Source organism: Cardiocondyla obscurior, linkage group LG08, assembly GCF_019399895.1.
Source record: "Cardiocondyla obscurior isolate alpha-2009 linkage group LG08, Cobs3.1, whole genome shotgun sequence".
Lineage (NCBI taxonomy): Eukaryota > Metazoa > Arthropoda > Insecta > Hymenoptera > Formicidae > Cardiocondyla > Cardiocondyla obscurior.
This window is the reverse complement of record NC_091871.1, coordinates 5,047,891-5,071,311: the sequence shown is the minus strand read 5'-3', so window position 1 is coordinate 5,071,311 and position 23,421 is coordinate 5,047,891. Positions and strand designations below refer to the sequence as shown.

The 23,421-nt window shown below is 37.7% G+C and overlaps 2 protein-coding genes and 1 long non-coding RNA gene across 7 annotated transcripts in view; 2 read left to right on the top strand and 1 right to left on the bottom strand.

Moving 5' to 3' along the window:
- Nucleotides 1-221: 221 nt before the first annotated feature.
- Nucleotides 222-22,209, bottom strand: LOC139105190 (uncharacterized). Its single transcript, XR_011546139.1, has 3 exons — nt 22,119-22,209; nt 21,022-21,352; nt 222-312 (listed from the first exon to the last, which is right to left on the bottom strand). It is a non-coding gene; the product is annotated as an uncharacterized lncRNA (long non-coding RNA).
- LOC139105180 (uncharacterized) lies at nt 4,268-12,544 on the top strand. Of its 2 annotated transcripts, XM_070661145.1 has the most exons (6): nt 4,268-4,491; nt 7,325-7,390; nt 9,086-9,151; nt 9,235-9,397; nt 9,692-10,043; nt 10,791-12,544. In XM_070661145.1, the coding sequence occupies exons 1-6, from the start codon at nt 4,341-4,343 to the stop codon at nt 10,971-10,973; spliced, it is 981 nt and encodes a 326-aa protein (XP_070517246.1). In that variant the 5' UTR covers nt 4,268-4,340; the 3' UTR covers nt 10,974-12,544. The 2 variants fall into 2 exon arrangements, with proteins under 2 accessions (XP_070517246.1, XP_070517245.1); XM_070661144.1 differs by lacking the exon at nt 7,325-7,390 and having other exon boundaries at nt 4,272-4,491.
- LOC139105164 (secretin receptor) overlaps nt 15,419-23,421 on the top strand; it is a 31,621-nt gene continuing 23,618 nt past the window's right edge. For 2 of the 4 annotated variants that reach the window (XM_070661114.1, XM_070661112.1), the window contains exon 1: nt 21,395-23,390. The gene's annotated coding sequence lies outside the window, so the exon portion shown is untranslated. Of the gene's footprint in view, nt 16,460-21,384; nt 23,391-23,421 lie in introns of those variants that run through there. The other 2 variants (XM_070661113.1, XM_070661115.1) reach the window with 2 other exon arrangements.

Genomic DNA, 23,421 nt, shown 5'->3' with positions numbered 1-23,421 from the left:
GATGCTTACCTCGGAGCTGCTCCACCGAGACACGATGCTCTTCCTGAGCCTCCTCCTCCTCTCAGGATGTGGGAATAATCCTTCTGGGCACTACACTCGCGAAAACTGCGACCGGGTGAATTTACAACGCGAGAGTTATTATCACTTAATTTCATACGCGCGAAAATATACGTCAGTCTAATTTCTAAATCGCGCATGTCAAAATGCGACCGATTGCAGAACGACACTCGCGAGAAAACGGTCGATCAACTGCTGCAGTTCGTGTATTAATTACAACGGTGGCGAGGTTCGTTGGCTTCTCTGGATTTCGATCTAAATAGAACACAGAACAAGAATTGATTAGATAAATTCTCGAAAAGCTCACACATGGCGATAAAAGCGTAATTATGAAAAAAAAAGATGTTACGTATAGGTTCGAATGTAGAGATATAAATTAACTTTCTAAGTTTATTGCTAAAAATTATTAAATGTAAATTAGTTTTCTACGACGCGCTCAAAGAGAGCGCTTTGTAATAGCTATATAGTATTAATAAAAGTTTAAAAGAATGTAGGTGATGTAAATTAAACTTGCGTGTCAAGTATTGAAATTTTTACAAACAAGTAAAGCTTCGGGTCGCCGTTAAAAATTATGTATTTCAATCGATGCATTTCTACTTTCAGATCTCACTGAGAAAAATCATTATTATCGCTGTGGCAGCTTTAATAGCCCTCGCTACGTTCGCGCACGCAATACCGACTCCTGACCCAATTGCATCCGGAGCTATTACGATCTATCCGATACCCCAAAGGCCACCCTATGCGCCGAACCCATGGATCTATCCAAAACCTACCACAGTACAGCCAGCAGGACGTTAAACGCCGATTCGTTTTCTTACGATTTCGCCAGCTCGTTCTTATATCGAGCAACGGCTTCGAACGATCTAAATGATAAACGCATATTTTTGTTTCAACGATACAAACTTAAAATAAAAATCGAATATTATTTCTTTGCGAGAAATACAGCATCTATTAAATATTTGATATAAAATTAATGATTTAAAATATAGCGTTCTGTCCCAAGATAATAATTTTGAGACTGTTTTTCCTAAAACGCTGTGGGAACGTTCATTCGCGGTGGAGACCCACTTGGATCACTGTACCTATCTGACGATAGTAATGCGCATCACGTAAGCGTCTCGTGCACGTAAAGTCACCTAACGAGTAAAGTATTTTTGCGCCCATTTGTTCCCTTTTTTCCGACATCTCCGTGACGTCTATTGTGGCAATTTACCTTGCGCCGCATCTTGTATCGCACCATCGGAGTCGCTTCTACTTCCGTGTACGTATGACCTGGTTTATCGAAGATCTAGCGAGTGAAACGACTATCGAACTCAAATATAAAAAATTCTCAAATATTTTTTAAAACTTTTACTTTTACATTGTTGATCAACCAATTGTTCAAAACGTCATAATTATAAGCAATCAAATAAAACTTTAATACTGCAATATCTCTATGCTTTACTCATTCGCAGTCGCAAAATGTGCAACTGACATCAATTTATAATCAATTCAAAGAGAAGTTTAACAAAAGGCTATCGCGATTTACCGATCGCTAATTGTAAAATAAAATTAAAATAATTGGGTGCTTGAATTAAATATCAAATAAATGTTTTCTTTATACCATCGGGAGTAATTTTAGCGAGTGTAGAAAATGAAATTGTTGCATTGTTTCCGCCTGAAGCACGCGTGTTGCACATGGTTATGTCACACTTGTTATTCTGACACGTTTTCGTGAGAAGAAATGAAAAGCCCGGAGTGACAATCGTCCGCATTCATAGAGAAGCGAATTAAAACTCGCTACAGCTCGTTAATCCAGTTACACGCCGTAATAGCACACGCGGAAGCAGGGAACAAAAACATTATTCAATACCGGGTTTAAAAAAAAAAAAAAAAAAAAGTGAAAATATAATTTATTGTTTAGGCTCGCGGCGTGACGACGATTCCCTCGCGCAAACGTTTTTCTTTTTCTTTCACGGTAGAAGTGCAACGAAATGTCAGTATTCGTGCAAGTGCAAGGTCAATTGCAAAATATCAGCAGCATAATTATCAAAAACTTGAAATCGGTATAACGGCAATGTATTCATAGATTTTATATCTTTTCCTACTACCGTTTAAAGTATTTTTATTGTTACGCGTGCATTTCTAGCCGTGTGTTAACTCGATAATAACAGCTAAAACGCTCGTATTTCAATACAGCCAATTATTACCGTTTTAATTTGAGCTATTTTGCATGATACATAGATTACGATCCGCGCGTTGGATTGTAACAGCACGTAAGAATATCCGTGCAGACCTTCACTTTCGCTAGATAAGTTGTGCAGAGTGTCCGCAATTAACGTGCGATATTTGTTAGTAATGTGTCCCGACGATTGGCTCGATAAGTTTTTTTCATTTTTATAATGAGAAAAAATTATGTAATACGAGGCAGTTATAATTACTCAAAATTGCCAGCCGTTTCAAATTAGTAGCAGCTTGCATATCTGTGCATCGACCGAATCTTAATCAACAGAGTATTTTAACAAATCGACGATACACGCGGAAATACCATCGATAATTTCAATATGATACTGAATGATAAATAAAGTCGAGTTAATGGCCAATTAATAGTATCCGAAAATGCGTGCCCGAAATTCAATATTGCAATATATTTTGCGTTTGTAAACGCCCCGAAATACATGGGATATCATTAACGAACGGCCAATACGCCTTCTTTCATTTCGCTCGTTCAATTTGGTTATACCTCCGCGCGTTCTCGATTTCAAAAATACTGGATAAATTACAGGCAATCTAAATCGCTGAAAAAGAAAAAAAAACTGGATTTCGCGTGATGCAAAACGTATTTGCAAGTTAAAAAAGATGGCGATCGCAAATAAAATAATAATTCGTACTTTCCATGCCGTTTCTATTTCGAGACTTGAAAACGACAATTCGCACGGAACGCCGGTTTCGACAAACGACCATCGCCTTTAAAAATCGCAATCCCTAATCGCGTGAACTGATTAATAATTGTTAACGTAGAACAATCGCATTTTTCGACGGTATTTCTCGACATGCCACATTAAAAGATAAGCCTGCAACGCTTGAATTTCCTGCCGGCTTGAAACTAGCGATGTGAACGATAACACGGTCGTCCGACGATCTACACGATCAAGTTCGCCGAGTTATAATACGAAAGAGCGTGAAGAATATCGCCCATCGCAATAAATGTCAAATTGCACAGTAAAAAGTTCAGTAAATTAATCCAAGTAAAAAGTCATAAAGATTTCGTTGCTGATTTTTATAAACAATTACGTGATACTGAGGAACTCACTCTGCACAGCTACGTACGTGACTCGAATCGGATTTGCGTGATCCTTGGAATCCGTAATACGTGAACGCACTAATAATAGATTCCCATTCACGTATGTCGCAGGATAATTCGCATCGCGTGGAAGCATATCCATGCACTTACGAGAGCAGGAAAGCACTTTGTCTGAATAAGCATACGTTCGACGGTAATCGTCTATGTGATACGAAGCTGATTTCACCAGTATCGGTCAGATATAGCCCCAGTTAAACACTCATCTCTTTTTCATTCTGTCTCTCGGCAAAACCGATTGTTAATTTTGTAACAATACCGAGGCCGAAAGTTGCGCCAGTCAATCATGTTTTTATGCGTTTACCACCTAATCGATAAGGCCAAATTGATTCGTAAATAAACCATGTGCGGTCCTTCATAAATATTAATTAATACTGATAAACCAACGACCGCGGTCGCCTAAGAAATTATCGATATCCATCTTTCATCAATGAATCACACTCATCAATTAGACAAAAATTTACCAAATTGACCGTAAAACCGCGCTCTCGTTCGCCAAACGCTGCGTAAATTACGCTACGAAACCGTGATATTTAACTAACGTCGCGTTTTCTCGTAAATGAAATACAATGAGAGAGCTCTGCGGGTACTCTTGCGAAATTAGTCGAAAAAATTCTGAAAGCCACCGCGCGATTGTCCAACGAGGACCCGCTTCGAACGATCATCAGAGTTCGTTGCGAACGCGAGAAGCCGAGCGTGTGGACCGTCATACGAACGTGCGTGCACGAGGCGTTCACTTTCGCTGGACACGCTCGCACTTCTACATACGCGAGGGCACGCGTGTGTAAGCCGGAGCGGTGATTTGTGCACCAGCAAACGCTACCGGCGCAACCACGCTTTTTCATCTTGTCAGTCAGCCTTCCTGCTTCCACAGGAGCGGGTCGATCGGCCTGCCTTTTACGTGTTTTTACTGTGAAACGGATCCTATCTACGAAACTGTCACATGCGAACGATAAAGTGCCGCGGAACGAGCCGAGTGATGCGCATCGCTCTCATCCTTGGGGTGGCGATGGTGCACGCATCGCCGGCCGAGCCCTTGCCCTCGAGCTTACTCGGCGGAATCGGTAACGTCGCCAATACCGCAACCAATTTCCGTAAGTCGATCTGACGACGTCAGTTTACTCGACATCGCTAGCTTTCATTTAATTATAGAATACTCGATGTATTTAGAAATACTTTATTAGCGAACGTTTATAATAATCTCAACGAAATGGTGCTAATTAACGTACATAATTATATATCGTGCGGTATCGTACGAGAATAGTGGATACGTATACGACGATGTTTATTTTATGTTGCCGCGCAACTTAAATTGACGACCCGACGCAAGATGTAATACTACCTATTTACTTTCATGATGAGAGAAGTTGCTTTGACGGTTTCGTAATTGTTGTCGTAGCGGTGTCGACTCGGCTCATTTAATTATGTCGAACAATCGAAAACTAATTAATTCAAAATTGAGTTTTCCTAACTTAAAAATTCAAGCATTACGTCTCATAATTTAAATTATAATTAGACAATTATATTAGACAATTAAATCGATTGGCAGTTTAAATTTTGATGTCGTAATAAATGACGATACCTGAATACAGAGGCTATCGCCGAACCGTCCAATGAAAGTGAAAACGCAAATACGGCGATACAACGGTATCAATTAAGGATGAGGCGATGGATGGAAAGTTTAAGTAGGCAGATGTTAGATAACGATATTAGAGAGCTCTGGAAAGGCCTTTCCTCGCGAAGCAGCGGTTGAAAGTGTGTGATTGATGGAAGTAAGATACGAAGCTAATCTTTGTATCATCGCTCTACTTGGTCTACTTAAACAACATCTGAATCGGGATCGCGTAAGTCAGCGGGGGTTACCTAAATATCACGGTTAAGTCGCAATTAATTTGCATAAGCAGTTTACATATATTAATGCGAAATTTATTGTAACGCGCAGTGACCTAAATTTTTAATCGGATGCAAAATAGATTGCGGCTATATATTATTCCAATTCGATTGACCTCTTAGATAATAATTCATGCGCACGTTTCATGTGAAATGATAAATGCTTCGTACCGACGCGTTTTTGCAATAATGTAAATTGTATCGAACAAGCGTTTCGAGATGGAACGATATGATAAAGACAATCGTGATAACTGCACAATGTTAAAATAAACACCCGAGATGACGGTATTATGTAATTAGAAAATAGTCATAGTTCAAATGTAGATAAACTCTTTTCTCTTTTTTTTTCTTTCTATCTCTCTCTTTTTCTGTTTCTCTATTTATTTATTCAGACTGTCGCGTTGTAGTTATTATCAGAAGTCTTCAAATGCTATCAGTAAATCGTCACAATCGTTAGAATTAAGATACATTACTTATTAATATAAAATTATCATCGTAAACGTGCTTAAACGTTGGAAGCTTAACTAACTGAGAAGACTTCGTGACATTAAATTAAAACTAAAAAGTATTTCAAAGAACAGCTGATTATTATGTTGATAAAAACGAATTTAATTCCGATTAAATTTATAAAGAAAGACATTTAACAAAAAACTGTTTTGTCACGAACTGCTCACGTACAAAAAAAAAAAAAAATAAACACAAGTATGACTGTTCGCGGAAGTAACAATGATTCAGATTCGTTATGCAGAACGTTTCACATGCATAAGAAATAAGAATATGATAATGCGTGGAATTTTTACAACGTATAAGATCGAACGATGTTCTTATATTCGTTAACGTCAGCATTAGTCACATCTATCCTAATAGATAATTATTTTGCATATCATCGCGTTAAATTCACAATGACAGAAATACATATATGTTTTCATTCTAATTTGTTCGAGTTACAAATTAGATATCATTAAATGTTTGACGTCAATTCAAATGTTTTGTTATCAACAACACTCACTGCGACCGCAGTATAAGCGCGTTGGAAATCGAAACTAAAAAAGAAAATGAAATCCCCGCGAGCTTTACATGACTAATGCTGGATGCACACCAGCATAATACGTCGATCAAAGCGTGCCTGAGCGCGACAAATCAAATCGATTGTAACTGTTAAACCGCATAAAGCCGTTAAAATTTTTTACGTTCCATCGGAATCCGGACGAATCCAGTAAGAGCGCAATCACTTCATTCGATAACCCCTTTTTTATCAATTCCTTTTCAAGTAACGCGCCGCTTTCAACTGCAGCTACTAAAGCTCTTTTGTTGTTACAGGATAACAAAATCCCTACTGAAAATTCGATTAATCATTTAATTATAATACCCGTACCGCGGGATACATGCATTTAACATGCGATTCCCAATCAGAGAGCCTATTCCCACGCTAAAGTTCCTTTGTTGTTACGGCAAAACAAAACCCTCGCTTGAAATTCCATTAATCATTTAATTACCATATCAAAACCACCGGATACATCTCTACCAGAAGGTCGATTCACGGATTCATGACGGTCGATCTTCGTATCCGCAATCAACGGTTTCGCCGACAAACGGTTTAATTAACGCGTGCGAATTAAGGCGCCTTGAGGGTTGATTGCCAAATGCAACATGCACGAGATTCACGAATATCCTCTATGTTGCGTGATAGGCATTAATATCAAAGTAAAACCGTTCATGTGATAGAATGGAAATTATTTTTCAATGCAGAAAAAATTAAATATTAAAAATTCGAATTTTTTCTTTTTAATTATTGTCCACGACAATTATGCCACGAGTATTAAATAAGTAATGTAAAAGTATTTTTCTTTATTTATATATTATTTTAAAAACGTAATAATTTATAGTGCATAAAGCTGTTAAATGTAGTGAAAATCATTATTAACAACTCACGAATTAGCGGTAATTACTGCATAAAGCTTCAATTATGATTTTACCCGTTGATAAATTGGCCTGTCTTGGTAGAATGCCTCGTTGACTTGTGATCATTTGTTACAGTAACGGGAGTCGTGCAACGGCAAAAGCAACTATTGCATCGCGTTACGGACACTGCCGCGGACTACAGTATGTGTTCGCATAAATTGCAATGTTTATTCAAAGGCTTATGCATCTCTCTTTACGCTTAGTATGGCTTTAGCGTAGCTTTCAAAAAAAAGAAAAAATATTTAAAAAAAAATAAAAAAAGACAGCTCATCAAAATTTGCAAATGCTTGTTATGCATATAGCTGTTTATAGGAAAAACAATGCTCACATTTGAGTCTTCTGTTACATAGAATAAATCAATTATTTTTTGCATTTAATAAATAAATTTATCTAAATTTAATTAATTTTTTTTTAAGTTGAAGTACAAATAAAAAAAATATATATAAAAATTTTTTTTTTATTAAAGTAATTAAGAGAAAATTATCTTTATGTTACTTATTACCTTGTAAAACTTATAACATCAATAATTTGAATTTCGAGAAATTGCAATGTAAACGAAACCACGTTTAAAGCAACTAATTCCGCAAAGCGTTGAAGAACGTAATTCGCGTTTAACGTAAACCTCCCAAACGCGCATGGAGTCGTCAAGCTCAGAGATGCAAATACGTAGACGTCTACCGGAGAAGTACAGTAACGCAGTGATTCGATCTGTAATAACACAACGTGGCGGAGTGCTTTTGATTGAAAAGAGACTCCTCTTTATTACAAGCGATACGCTTGTAATTGCATTACCGAAGCTCGTGACCTAAATCGTTTCTTAGTACCTTTTTCGAGCAACCGGCGTAGAGTTGCTTCGTTTACGGTACTCTCAAATCACGATCAAATTGTACGTTACGTGCGTCAGTTATTAACTTTGACAGACTCGTTAACGAGAAAAGCTCAGGGAGATTATCTTACGGACAATTGGAACAACAAACGTTTTATATAATTCAAGTTTGTACAATTATAGTAAAGACAATTAGTGATTTTCCATCAGGTTTGAAAAATTGCTAACGAAAATTTATGCAAGCACTTGGGATTATTAACGAGCATCCTGTCCTCAACGGAAAACAAATGCGACGCGAGAATTGTCAATTGTGAGACTTAAAAAATAAAAACGTAATTCAAATTAATTGACGAGACCTTATCTACCTATGTATTGAAGCGTAGGGCGCTAAAAACAGGCAATAACATAATAAATGTTTCAATGAATTCGTGAAGTAAATTACAAGTTCGCAACCTACCCCGCGATACTCTATTTAAATGCAAATGGTGAACGTCAAAGATCGAAAAGATTATGTTAAGGAATCATCATAATGATTAATTAACGATGTTATTATACGAACCTATTTCCGCGCTTCTACTTTCGATCATGCCACGTTGAGTAACCTGTACGTTTTAATAGAATATTTCCCAGTTCAATTTCTTTTAACTCTCTTGATAACAATTTCGAAATTAAGTTTATATTTGTTTTATCGTAACGCTGATCAATCTTAAAATGCAAACTTTTACTTGCTCTCAAATAAATAATTTTTATACATCAAAAGTTATCATTTTTTTTTTCACAAATGCCAGGATAAAATACATATATAAAACTTGTTATTTCCCAGGAAATAAATTTTTGTTATATGTATAAATAATAAAACGGAAATGACGCAACAACCCGCAGGAAATTCGATTACCGCGGCATTGAAAAAGCAGATATCTAAGCAACGGCAGTAACAAGCAAGCACAATAAGATAAATAAGATGAACGGGAATGCAAATAAAGAGAAACCCTCTCGTCTTCTGATTGCAGTAACCAGTGCGGTGGAGAAGCCGAGGAATTTATTGCTCAACGCTACCAGGGTGACGACCGGATATAGTAAGTGTCGCGCGTATGTCCACTCTGACGTGCTCATAATTATTTACGTTCAATAATGCGTTACTAATTATCGAACCCGACAGTTGACAACGCGGCGTCGAGGGGCCTCGAGTTTAAGCTGAAAAGATTTCTAGAGAAATTCCGCACCAGAATGCGCAATGGTATTCCGGAGCTGGGTATTCCTCCGTTGGAACCGTTCACGCTCGACGAAATCGACATCGACACTGATAATCCAGAAATCGGAAAGTAAGTTGATAGGCAAACACACGTCGATACCGGTTTTCAGAGATTACGAAAAACTTGATAAACAAGGAAGTCTCGTACAAACAATTTTGATAATTGATCTCTCGTGACACGTACGTATATTATAATATTATTTTACTATAAAAAAAAAAATGATACTTTTCAGAAAGTATTTCCCACCCAAAACTCATTTATTTCCGTGCTTTAAACGCGGAAAAGACTGTATAATTGCTGCAATCAACATTTTGTTAACGCTTTCGCAAACAAGACTCGTGTCATCGTAAATCTGTTTTCCAGGGTATCTTTAATTATCGAAAATCTGGAGATGAGGAACCTATCGACTTTCCTGATCGACCGAGCCAAGTTGTCGCTAATCGGCCCTACGATCACCATCAATATCTCCATTCCCGAGATTTATGCGTCAGGCCATTACAACATTTCCGGGATACTTGGAGATACATACCCGCTTCGCGGCGCAGGTTCTTTCCAAACGACCGTACGCGACTTCCGTGTTTACGTCAACACCGTACTAGGCTACGCCAGAGGAATGTACATGAAGAGATTTGACCTCGACTTCACGCTGCGTGCCATTAAGATACACCTAGAAAACTTTATGGGCGGCGAGGAGATCGGGCAAATTATGAGCAAGGTGAGACTAAACGTATATTGTTCTTCACCACCGTCTTTCTATTTAGAAAACCGATTAAGGCATCTTTTAACTAAAGAATAAAAATTATCATTTCTTTTAAATTTAACGTTCGCACGTTACGTAAGCTTAACGATACCTTACACAATGTTTGTTCATCGTAAAGATGATTGTACAATTTTCGCATAGCAATCATTAGGACCTGTTCATACTAACAAATCTCAACCGCTCAGCTCATTTTACGATCAATTCCCTTTAATCTCTGGTAACTTTAATACTTATCATAAAAGAATTTTTACGACCGTTTCAATATTCGATTTTATTCGCGATGCACGCAAACACCAGTGGGGCGAGGTCGCGTTTATCCGGCCATTGAAACCGAAATTCCATGTCGCTTGACGAATATTAATCGCTCGCTCAATTCGTTCGTGTTTCACCACGCAGCAACGCAAACTCGACTGCGCAACTGTCGATTTGAACACGTGTCGTCAATTGATTACCGCCGAATGATTCCAATGAATCACAGATCGCTGGTATGCGCGGACGAAAAATGTTAAAGAATTTACGTTTGATATTAACTCCAAACAGAAAAAAAAAAAATATATATATAATAATTCCGACTGTGACGTAACTGTGCATGACACTTAAATTTCAAGTTAAATTTTGTGCAAAATGTAATTACCGCATGGTGAATTTCGTTCGTATTAAACGCGACGTGTATTTTACAAAATCGATCTATCTGTTTTGCAGGTCTTCGAGGATTTAACGCCCGAAGCGCTGGACATCATTAAACCGGACATTCTGCCTCCAATTCAGGACTATGTAGCGAGTCATGTAAACGAGACAATTCATCATTTGACTATGAGAGATCTGTTTCACGTTCTCCTGGGGGAATACGAGTTCGGAGATATCACGCACTTGCTAATACCCTGAGGAACTGCGAAGACGCGAACTGAAATGCATCCGCCGAGTTTATCGGGCCGCGCAATTACGAGCGCAGTATCACGAGCTTAATGCGTGTGACAATGCCTGAATGTCTTCATTCAAGGTGCATGGAATCGATTGCAGCCAAAGTACAATACACCACGCTGTGGTGGAACGAATAATGGAACTCGCGGCAATAATAAAAATGCGACAAGTTAGAACAATTTTTGAAGTCAGCTTTGTATTACCTAATACGCGATGACCACTCGAAGGTCTTTGACTGCCTTGCCTGATGTTCATGCAAATCTTCGATTACCTATTGTCTTGCCGGAGATAAATTGTTTTATAAGAAATGGTGCGCGAAGTTTCCTTTCATTCGTTACTTTTTTTTTTTCCTTTCTCTACAGCTACACGTTAAATTAATTACTTTCAAAAAGCTCGCTCTAATTAATTCGCTCAAATATATACATTAAAAATTAAAATATCGGATATGCGTTATATTACTTGTAAAGGAATTAGTCTACGCTGTAGTTCGTAAGTGTGCTATTAACATGTTTCAACTATACGGCAACTCATCTCGTTAACATCTGTTTGGAAATCCGACGTAATTCCGTGCGAAGATACCGTAAGGTGTCTCATCACCCGTCGCAAGTGCATCAGTGAAAGAGGCGATATGTTTAATTCATCGAATCGCTCGATGAATCCCGGCGCATCTCTAATCCGTTGATAAACGCGAGCGAAAATATTACGACCTTGAATGCCGATGGCGTCAAAATCTTTAATATCGCGAAATGGACGCGCCAGCATTCATCCACCTAGATTGATGATCAACGACGCGAAAACCGTGAGAAATGATTTTACAGCGATGAGAAAACTATCGGCAAAATAACTCAACGATTTTATTTTCTTTTTCTTAACTATTATATAGAGTAAGGCACTCAAACTTTTACAGCGTGTGCCATATACCATGCATTAATTTTCGTTACGCTATTAAAAATTAATATCACAGCTACTTTGAAAACCAAAAAGAAAGTTAAAATTGATTTTTAAAAAGTCTATTAGATGTTTACATGCTTAATTAATTTAACGTTGTAAGATTACAATTAGAGAACAGCTCCTGTATGATAGCAGAAATTAATGTTGATATTTTGTTAATTGTTATAAAATAATTATAGTAATAATGTAAATACTGTATACGAAACCGCATCATTCACTGATTAAAATCATCGCCATTTATGACAAACGTAAAATTTATTAAATATTTGTGAGATCAGTTTTATGCACGTATCACGTTCGTAAAGCTTTAACGCGACAACAATTTTACAATTAATTCTTTCTACGTAAAAACGAATTTATTAAATAGGTTTATGTTTCCGTTACTCACTTTCATTCAGCAAAAAATTCATAACGATTTGCGTTGGATTATTGTTAGATTATCGTTGAACGAAAAGTCCGAACAAATAACTCTTTGAATAATTCAATATTTAAATTATATCTCGTTTGTTATTGATGTTGTTGAGAACTGTATGATAAAATGCAATCATAAATTTATCTGTCAAATAAAATCTATTTGATACAGATTTTTGCAAGATTACACGAATATTCTTAAGAATACCCTCGCAGTATTCATTTTAACGGTACGGTCGTATAGTATAATCAATCATCCTCCATCACTTGTGTCGATCATGTGCTGCTTTTAAACGGATTAAAAAAAAAAGATTCTCAATTTTGGAAATCACATTTTCGTTATCATTATAAATTATTCAAGTCATCGTCAATTTCGGTTTACGTTAGCTAAAATGATGTACTTTAATCATCTCTAAACATTTCAATATATGCGTATATGTATTTATACATATATATATTCGCTACTAAATTTACATGCATATATATTTTACACGGAAATAATATCTATTAAATTGCAAAATCAATTTATTTGTGGGTTGACTGTGAATGAATGAAAATTTCATACGAACGTATAGTTTATGCAAACGACTAGCTTGGCATTTGTATCGACGAAAGTCTCAATTCCTTACCAGAGGGTTAATAACTATCGTGTTACGAATACGTGATCATCAGTGAGGGTAAAGATTTCATCCCTACGCTCTTCCTATCAAGATACTCATCGGTTATCGATAAGAGCTTATCGCGGGCTATCTTCTATCGTTTGTTTAACTAAAGCACGAAGACCAACGATCGTCTTTAATCATCCGTGAATCAACCGATTTTCAAAATATCGCGTTTAAAATCCAAATTCTCTTAAATTATTTTATATATCAAATAAATTACAGGGATTTACGAAAAGTTCAGAAAATTTTTCAAGTCAATTTCTTTTTTTATAGAATAAATAACAATGTAACGGCATATATTTATTCGGTATAACATTTAGAAAAAGCTTAAATGTACAATAACCGATAAAAGATTATCGAAAAACGTTCTAATCTGCAATCTCTAATCTACATTTTAACGAAATACTGCTGAAAGTAATAGCTATTGATAAATGAATATGTTTCTACGGGATTAAATTAGAGTGCTATCGTTACCGCTGATACTATGAATCTCTCTATTCGTATATGTGATATTATCATCAGTCTATGATCACGCACGTGCGTGAACTCGTCCATTAAATCCTGCTAAGTACCTGATAAAGGAATACTTTTCTCAAATCAAATCTTTTTCATTTGGTACCAAATTGATACTAAAGAACATATTAGCAAAAATCGATGAACCTTTATTTCGCAATAAATATACGAGATTTCCGAAATAAGTTGATCAAAATAATATTATGCTGCTTTTATTCTAATTTAATCTATAAAAATTTATATTATTGACACATTTGAATTAATAAACACGGCCGTGCAGAAATTAAAGCCTTGTACACGTACGAGTTTTCACAAACTAAAATTCTCCGCGTTATTGGCATACGACAGAGAGACGTTATTGCGTACCGGTTCGAGAATATGGGACTTCTTTTTCCCATACGACTTATTGAGATGTTTTCATTCCGTAGAATTTTATTGGGCATGATAAAATTCAATAATCTCGCAAGATCGGTCGATTACAATTCGACTCGCTGATAATACGTGAAAAGTCGCGTGAAAATAGGCGGCGTGGGAAGCTACCGGATATATTCCGCGTATCGTTGATCAGTTGAATCGAATGCGTAGGTAGGCAAAGCAGACCGTTGAATGCGTGGAAACAGGTAGCAAATTTTCGGAAACAATACGCGAAATTCCGTTCAGGTAACGTTACACAAAGTTTCACAAATATATGACGCGAACGACCTGCCACATTCACGAGGATTGCACCGCAAACTCGGAACGTTACCCAACGTTTGTCGTTGATCTTTCATACGGGCTAAGCTTGTTAATTACTCCTGTTTATGATACCGTTTAATGAAAGTGCAAAGCTCTCGTTGGCTCAGCATTGTTTCTTTAGCGTTTGTTCTCATTTCACCGTGGAATATATACCTCAAGGTATAAAATAAGCGTCTCCCATTATATGAACTTGATATTTACGAAGACGCGGAATCGCTTTATCGTTAGTAATTGATTTTTACAGCGCGGTAGTGGTTCACCTTGAAACAAAAGCGTTTGGACAAGCATCTCGTCCGCTTTTTTCATAGAAAAATAGAAAACTGATGATAAAATCACGGGTTAAATATTCTGCTTGGCATTATTCGTTGTAAACAACTTATATTAAAATATAAGTTTAAAATAAGTTTCATGAATGGTGTATTTGTTTAAGAATTGAAATACGAACGTACCATAAAATGCATCATATCGATCGTAATCTATCAATCACGTTTATAAAGTTACGCGGATTCCTTTGCCTTATTGAATTTCAATCTCGGCGAGCCTCGGCGAGAAAAGTTGCAATTGTATTATGCAAAAATATTTTAAAATTCAGAAACTTCTAAATAAGTTTTCTAAACACAGCACAATTATTCATCGATGTTAAGAATTGGAGGAAAAAAAAATACAGACATTTTTTTACGATAGAAATTATAATACTTCTCAATCACCAATATATGTAAAGAGATTCGACATTGTAATATTGTTGAAAAGCAAGCAAATAAAATATGTGATATCTGGACAAATATGTTTTAAAATATATTTATTATTCAAATCAATTTCTTTTCCAATTCTCCACATTTTCCTTTTCGCCCCCTCTTATTTCACGATTCATGAGAGTTGGGGTAAAATACAGTTTGTGGCTGGCTTCTGGCCACTTTATATACCTTCGAAAGCAACAGTTGGTGGGGAGTTACGCGAGCCGACAGGCGCACAAAACGCGAATGCGGGTGCAACGAGGAAAGCTCGGAACGTTAGCGACGAGGGTGCACGCGAGAGAAAGAGAGATAGAAGTATAGACAGAAGGGGTGGAGGGAATCGGAAATCGGACGGACATGCGTAAGATCCGACAATATAGAGACGTATATCTCAGGAAGGCAGTCGCGTTGAAACGGCGCCCGATGTCGGACGTGCGGATATGCATCTTCGGATAATTCGACTCTCTTTCAAACACACCGCGAATGCAGAAATAAATTCAAACGCGACAGTCAATCGGAAAGCTCTTGACACGCGCTCTAAAGCCTGTCGACGTAACACTCAGGGTTGTTTTGTGCTAACCGGTGCGGTAATGTTACGAAAAATCTCAACCGGGAAAAAATAGGTGATAGCATCTGTATCGTTTGATAGATATCAGTTCAAAGAGCTGATATAAAAAAAATATTGATATTTACGTGACGCAATGTGCAGCGACAAGTGTCCAGTTACATCACGCATTCATAAAATTACCGGGGGGAAGGGAGAGATGTCCAGCAACTTTCGAACGAGACACTCACGTGCTGCTTGCAAACCTTACTAATGTAGCCGTTATTATTTTTATCAGGAGATCTAGTATAGATAATCCTAAAGGATAGCATTTAACATTTAAATATATAGATAAAGAAAAGAAGAAAAAAATGTAAAGAAATTCAAAGAGCTCGACGAATTTTCGGAGCCGCACGGCACTTTCGGATTACTTGAAATGCCTATTTCAAAGTGATACGTCCTACCTCCGATGCAAAGCAAAAGATTGGCACATGAATAATCGCGCGAAATTAAAGCGCCACAAGAGACAATTAAATTTCTATCATCCGCGTGTTATAGAAAGATGGTTGCTTATCGTCCTGATATAAGCAGGTGTATCATCGGCGCGGGCGGCACATTCAGCTCGACGTATTTCATGACGAATCGCACACGGTACGGTAAGCTTCCGCGAGCCGGTTGGTGTTTTCGTCACGAGTAAAGAAACGTCGCCTGACAGTCGACAAGTCATTACGTAAATTAGTCGCGAAAATCCCGACGAGTTCGCGTGAATTGGGCAAGTCAACGTCTTTCGTCAGCGTTACGGTGCGAAGTGGACAAGACAAGCGGAAAAATCAATCGAATATAAGGCGAGACGCGCACGTAGAGATTGGTGACTCTTTTCCACGGATGCCTCGTTGCGCGGTGAGTATTTTTGTATTTAGTATTTCGCTTGCGAGAACAGATCGAGTTAGCGTTTTAGTGTTGGTCTGAAAACGCGGATTCAAGGTATACGAACCCATGCAACTGTTTAACACGGCTATTAAATATTCTTATTTAATAACAATTATCCTCTTAATCAATTTTAACCGAAGACGCCGATTACTTTTGTTTCCTCACGCGGACTGACTCAGCGATACAGAAAAATTGACCCTTTCATGCTCGTTGCTATGGTTTTGTCACGCGCTAAGTTAAACGCAATTCTCAATTTTGCACAAATTTGTTTCACGTGGCTGAATGTGCGTTATCGAAAGTTTTAATGAAACAAGTTCTATTTCTAATCACGTTGAAATAACTATTTGATCACATTCGATCTAACCACGGTAATTACCTAGCTATGTTAATTACCGCGATGACATTCGATTATGTCACGATAAGATATATATTGTTCTTATCCATCTAACTTGCCCATCTAATCTTTATTTAATTTTTTAGTTTCTGCTTACGATTACTTATATAGCATCATTATTTTTGATTAACGTACACGAAGTCGATTTACTTATGCGAGAAAAAAAAAAAAAATAGTGGACATTTAAATAAAGAAACCGTCGTTTTGATACATATAATAAAATTAATATAACTCTCTGAGGCAGAAAAACAATTTTATAGTTCTGAAATTCAGATATCTCGGATTTGCGTGCCCGTAGTTTATGAAGCAAAGTTGTATAGTAATTACCATAAGCACTTTATGAATAAATATGAAGACCGACTTTCGTTTTATGCCGGCGATAATCCAAGAAAGAACATCTTGAACAACCATGTTTATCTTTCAGCACGTAATAAAGTTGCGTCGCGGTATCCGACATTTAAATACATATAACGATCACTAAAATGATTACAGTCAAAAAGACGTTTCTGCATCTTTATGCGCTCTCGCGTTTTTAGAGACAATATACTTAGCCGAAATAATTACGGCCAAGGTGGAAGGCTCGATATAAAAAGCAGAATCGTTTTTGTCTACGTTAGTGTAACCGTGACAATTGCAAATGCGATGAATAATAGCTCTAAGCAGCTTACGGGAAACAACAGCGATTTGGCGGAGTCGTTTGCTCATCTGACCTATTCTGGGTGTAGACGGGATAGGTCGTGCGATTATGTCATTGTTCGGAATATCAATAGCGGTATGGAGAAATGCACCCGCGTAACATCCGGCTTCTTGTGCCATTAATTATTTTCTAAGTAAGGTCGGCTTTGATGTAATTGCCGACATTATCATCTACTTTGAAAAAAATAGACGAACAGTCTACGGAAAAATTTTTAATGCCGCAAGAATATTACGCAACGGAAGTACTAGAACTTTTAATCAACGGTTACTTTAATAAAATCGCCGTTTATTTATTATAAAATGTTCCCTCTTTGTTTCATCAAATAATTTTATTTGATACGTTACAACGCGCAGCTTTTTTATCTTTGACAAACGGCTGCTATACTCGATTCCATGACACAGTTAACTTGACCCAATCGGGAATTGAAAAAGAAATTTGTCAAAATTTTTCCGAATGAAACTTTGATATAAGTAAAGTAATAGCTCAATAAATCGATCTTGTTTTGTTTTGAAGATCGCGGTATCTTATCGAGTTTAAAAGTAATTTCATATATCGGTGAAGAGATAGATATTTATAAAATCAGCCTTGCAATCGCACGCTTCTAAAGAACGTTTATCTGATGAACGCAACAATTATTTATAAGGTACGGTAACTGTAATAAATTTCCACGTATTATTTTTACGTATTACTTGAAGTATTTCCGTAAAAAGATAAGAGAGGGAAGATATATCCGAGTCGACTGAATGATATTGATATTTCAATTTCAGAGCAAGGTTACATAAGTTGAAAGATAATTGAAACGAATCTAATGAATCAAAATAATCCATCTTTCCTTTAAATTATCGAAAAACTTACAAATTAAGAGCATTTGCTCGCGTGAACGACAGATGTAATAAAGTGATCGCGCTTGCGAAATGATCATGAAAAGCATTTTAAACGATCAACAGTCTTATTCCGTGGTAGCCGCGATGAATTAATCAACTGCGAATTAAAAGCGTTCTAAATTACACGGCAGATCACTTACGGCAATAAAAGTCGTTAATTTATAAACGGTGTTTCTGCCTCGTCTCGGAGTGATGGATTAATTTGATCAGATTTTACTACCAACCGCTAAAGCTTTTTGATTTGAAAACTATGCCGTACTAGAGTTTTCTTTAATAATACATAATATACATATAGATAATAAGTGACAAAATATTTACGCAAAAAAAAAAAAAATAATGAATTTTGTTCGTATGACGAATCTGTTCTGCGCATTCGGAAGACTCAATCCGAAAGATTCAATTGAATCGCCCTGCCGGCAAAAATCAATACGCCAATTAAGAGTCTTAGCGACACTTCGTTTATTTGTTTGCGCGATAGAAAAACCAATTAAACAAATAGCGAGAGGAGAAGTTTGAGCACTCGAGATTCGCTACCGGCAAACTGCGTTCTACAATTAATGAAAGCAACGTACGAAACGACAATGCGCGAGATTATTATACTCTCCCGGCGTGTACGCCGAGCTGTAGCCCGAAAGAAATGCACTACATTAATTTAGTTTCGTGAATACGATAATTTCCGTCGAAGGAATAATGCGACCTCGTAACGTTGCTCGGGTAGCAAGGTCTGAATTCAATAAAGCGACACACACCGTTCCTATCAAACGCGCACACGTCGCGTTCTGTCTGCCAATCGCAAACGCATGATTAAATTACGTGAGTACGCGTGTTCGCGCTTTGAATTTTTCACGGTACCGCATGAATCGATCCGCTCACGAGTGCACGGAAAATATTGACGCACTTCCGCCTCGCGACAAGCCTTCAATCCCAGTGTCGATTTTAAGAGACGAGAGCTACCCGATGGACCAGGGAATTATGTGTACCCTCGGGTGCACTTTCTCGTACAACTAGAGCGCTTGAAATATTGACGAAACAAGATGATGAAAAAAGTGACACTTTATTTGTCGCTATCTTTTTTGGTATATCTAATATCTAAACTGGCGAGAGAGAGAGAGAGAAGGAGAGCGAGACTGCGCGTGTCTGATAAAAAAAAAGACACGAGAAATAGTTGCAAAATAAAATATGGAAACGCGCAAAATTCTCAACTACGTGATTTTCCCATTATATACCGCTACTTATGCATCATATTCGTACGATTTACGAGAATAATTAGTATTTTCAAATTATTCCAGCTCGTAATCTGTTAATCCGTGTAAATTATGCTTTCAATTTTCTAGTAAAAATATACATTTCCGGCGAACCTACGTAAAATGCCGATAACGTAAAAGAATGTTATCATGCTATGTGGCATTAAGATATATAGTAAATATATGTGTATTATATAGAAATAAATAAAAGCGCGAAAAAGCTTCGATCAAAAACATCAGGCGAGAACACGCTCGCATATATTTTTGCAATAACTCACAACTGTGATCCGTGAAAATCCGCGTTCTCTATGAAAATAACCTAAACGTTTGAGAATGCGTAATATATTTATATTCGTATATTAACGCGAACAAATGCAGGCTGCAATTTTTTGAATTTCAAACTTTGCATACACGTAATATTAAAATCATAAAAATAATTTTTATAAAAATAAATAGATTATTTCTCATTTTTTTTTTCAATCAAAGACTTGTATAAAATAATATATTAATTAATTTCATATTCTTTTTTCAACATTTGCTTATTTTCTGTAATCTAAATTAAATGATCCTGATTACAAATTACGTATAGCTATTTCTGTTGCAATGTTGATATCATCTCTACAGTATATTTATAAAGTATTACTGTGTATTACTGTTTTATCCGTATGTATATTTAAGGGATTATGAGTATCGCGATGGAGAAATTATTAAATTATAACGTTCACATTTAAGATAAAAATCAACGAATTTTGAATGTTATAAAAATATTCTCGTAAAAAAAAACTTTGATAAAAAGAAATTTATTTGCAACACACAAACACTTGTGATAATTTTAAAAATTATATGCAAATTATTTAAATAATTATCTACTTTGTAAACTGAATAAAAAATTGAAAACTACCGCGCTCTATATTTTACTTCGTTAGATTGTCCTCCAAATATTAATTTATTTTAATCAATTTAATTTTAATCACAAATAAAGTAAGTAAATTTTTATGGACTTTATATTATTTTAGTATACATATATTTCAGTCGCTGAAATATAAGTTTTATTTGTTGTAAAATCGATAATCGTTAGTGGGGAAGTTTTTTTTATTCAAACGAATAAAATGCAGTAATACAACGAAGAAACTACAATTCTTTTTATTCATTCTTTTAAGTTGCACCTTCTGGTTCTGTCTCTTACTTAAATTTTCTTTCAAAGAATGCGAAAACGCAGTTTGAGTATAGTTTTTTCTTCTGTTTCCATTTCAAGCACAGGAAGTGTCAGAAAGTGCAACTGAAAAGAACGAAACTTAATATCTAGCACTCACCATTCGCAGCTGTAACCGGATACACTGCAGCATCCAACGACATCAGGAATTGGAATTTGTTCGCTGCCAAGACTGCGGTCACGCGTCCTCAAGTTCTCGATCCACAAGTCCTCGATCTTTTCACAAAACAAATATCCTCTGTTCAAGTTCCTTCGCACATTGCACAAGCCCGAGCACGTAACTGACGTGATGTCGATTGCGAAATCGTGTTTCCGGTGTAAATCTCTCGCGCAATTATTTCCACTCCCGTATGCAACGTCCAACTTGCCGGATCACGACGAACTGTACGCAATAGTAAATGCAGCGTGTTCATCACTTTCCCGAAGGAACGCTGCAAGAAAAAAAAAAAATAATTAATATTCTATCCGAGAATTCGACGTCGCAGAAATTTGTTAATTAAAGTCCGCTTAATAACTGCAAATAATTCCGGAAAAGCGACTGGCAGTGACTTTCTCGGCACGTTTCTGTGGCAAAGTTTCGCGCAATTCCGAACGTGACGTACTTATCTCGCACATAGCGTCTTTGAACGTGGGTTTTCGATTGCAATCGTACCGTAAGTCCATCAAAAATTCGAGCTAGAAACCGCGACGGTCGACGAGCAACGGATAACGGAACTCTTTGTTCGAACGACAAAATGGTGAATAACCAAGGTGATAAGGGGGGAGCTCCAGGAAGCTGCTCTCGAGCGCCAGTCGCGACGCGATGAATAATAATAACGACGATTTCTTCGGTAATTTTCCGTCACAAAATATCGCGCGATTCCAAACGTGGCACATCTCTTCCCCAATTCTACGCATACTTGAACGTGAATACTCACGAATTTCGAGCTCTCTGATAGTCACTGCAACGTGTATCTGTCTAAAAATCCAAACAAGAAGCGTAACGATTGAAGAGCACTAGATAGCGGAGAACTAATTTGAAGATGGCAAATGACCGAGGCGACCTCCCAGGAAGTCGTGCGCGAGTGCGAACTACGCTTCAACGCGAGCGCGAGCCAATGGATATTTTCTTGAAAATTCCGACGCGGAATATCGTGCGATCCCGAACGTGGCACATTTCTCCCCCAATTCCACACATACTTAAACGTGAATACTCACGAATGACGAACTTCCCGGTGGTCACTGCGTCGTACATCCGTCGAAAATCCAAACGAGATGCTGCAACAGTAGGCGAGCAGCGGGTAATGGATCACTGCTTCAGGTTTTTAACAAGCTGGCAAGCGACCGAAGCGACCTCCATGAAAGTCGTGCGCGAGCGTGAACCACGTCGCAACGCGAGCGCGAGCCGATGAATATTTTCTCGAAAACTCCGACGCGGAATATCGTGCGATCCCGAACGTGGCACATGTCTCCCCCAATTCTACACATACTTGAACGTGAATACTGACGAATGTCGAGCTTTCCGGGAGTCACTGCGCCGTATATTTGCCGAAAACCCAAGCGAGAAACTGCGACGTTTGGTAAGAGACGAGTGGCGAAGCAGTGGTTCGAACGACAATATGGTGAGCAGCTCGACATGTGGCGACTCCTCAGACGATCCGCGCGTTGCGCGCAAGCGCGAGCAGTGCACAGGCGCAAGCCGTCACTCAAACGTGAGCTGTTGAAGAACGCAAACTACACACGAACACTAATCACGGAAACTATTGAAGACTGATTTTCTCGATAATTTTGCGTGACGAAATATCGCGCAATCCCGAAAATAACACATTTTTGCCTAATTCGGTCCAAACCTGAATGTCACTGCTTGTAAATTCGTTGAAAATCCAAGTAAGAACTCGCGAGAGTTAGCAAATATCAAATAGCAGTCTTTCTTCCAACGACAAGACGACAAACGACTGAAGCGACTCCCGAGGAAGATGTGCTCGAGCGCGAACCGAGACGTGAGTACTACACCGAAGAGCAGATATGGCGGTTTCTGCGGCTAGCGTACGTAATTGTGTGGCGGAGGCAGGGAATGGAGAGAACGGGGGGAAATCGGTCATCGGCAATCCGGCCGGCGCGGTACAAGTGAAACTCGACGTACGCGACTCTAAATTCACGTTCGCTAGCTATCGTCAGTGCAGCACACTTCATATCTGCGTTCCAGCGTACATGTTGCGACACCGATGTCCAACAGAAATGGCAGAGTTCTCGTTGTACTTTCTCGTCGCGAAATATCGCATAATCGTGAACGTAACGCACTTGTCTCAAACCCTGAGGACACTTGAACGTGAATACTTAGGATGTCGAGTACTCTGGTGGCCAGTGCGTCGCGAGGCCGCCATAAATCCGAGAAAGGTTAGAAACCGGCGACCGTCCAAACAAGATGGAAACAAGCGAATTTCGATGTTAAGATGCATGAGCACCGAGAAAAAATGTAGTGATATCGAGGTATGTCGCTTTACTGCACGGTAAATCTAAC